Source organism: Tupaia chinensis, unplaced genomic scaffold (genome assembly GCF_000334495.1).
Source record: "Tupaia chinensis unplaced genomic scaffold, TupChi_1.0 Scaffold000673_1, whole genome shotgun sequence".
In the NCBI taxonomy this organism is placed as follows: Eukaryota; Metazoa; Chordata; class Mammalia; order Scandentia; family Tupaiidae; genus Tupaia; species Tupaia belangeri.
Genome location: NW_006160196.1, coordinates 1,271,160 through 1,271,974, shown reverse-complemented (window position 1 = coordinate 1,271,974; position 815 = coordinate 1,271,160). Strand labels below are relative to the sequence as shown.

Below are 815 nucleotides of genomic sequence, written 5' to 3'. Positions count from 1 at the left end.
CCCCGCCCAGGGAGGGCTAGACCAGGAGTCTGTTCTGTAGCCCGTCTGGAGTTGAAATGGAGGACCACCTGCATTTTGTTATCCTAACCCTGAAAGTGCCCGACGGCTTCATTGTCCCATTGGCAAGGATACCATGTTGTTTCCAGCACTTGGTGGCCCCAGAGCCGGCCTGGAGGTGGCCTGCTTAGTGTGCTGCTGAATCCGCAAGCTGCAAAGGGCTCTGGGAGCCCCAGCCTCGAAAGCAACAGGCCAAATTTCCTAAAACCTCCACGGAGGAACAGCAGATTCTTGGCCTTTGGGACCCAGCCCAGGCCTGAGGGACTCCAGGGCAGATTCTGCCTTCTGGAACCCAAGAAAGGCACAGCGATGTGGAGTCTGGAGTGTGCAGACTCCGAGGCGGAGTCAGAGGGGCCGGAGTGTACAGAGGGGGCTAGGTTGTGAGCCACACAGTGCGTGGATCGTGGATCGCTCTCCGGACCCAGGTAGGGTTTGGGAGCAGCGCTTTTCCCCACCCACCCTCTGGAGGAGGGAGGCGGGACAGGCAGGGAGGATTGGGTGGGGGAATTAGTTGCGCTCCTCGCCCAGGGAGCTGGCAGGGCTGAGGGGCTCACTGGGGGTGCTGAGCGAGCTGGAAGGCGCTGTGTCCACCGAGTTGCGCTTGCTTCCAGCGGTCGAAGAGGCATAGGAGGCTCGGCGCGGCCACTCAGGGGCGCGGATGTTGCGCCGGTCCTTGGCGGCCTCCTCATCCTCATCATAACGCTCTTCATCAGGCAGCCCATCCCGGGGCTGCTCATCGCCACCACTGTGGTGTGGGC

The 815-nt window shown here is 62.0% G+C and overlaps 1 protein-coding gene across 1 annotated transcript in view; it reads right to left on the bottom strand.

The window, feature by feature from the left end:
- Positions 1–6: 6 nt before the first annotated feature.
- Positions 7–815, bottom strand: part of GYS1 (glycogen synthase 1) — a gene marked incomplete in the record, with an annotated part of 20,465 nt that continues 19,656 nt past the window's right edge. Inside the window, 1 exon segment of the mRNA XM_027776466.1 lies at positions 7–786. Within this exon segment, the coding sequence (XP_027632267.1) occupies positions 565–786 (222 nt within the window).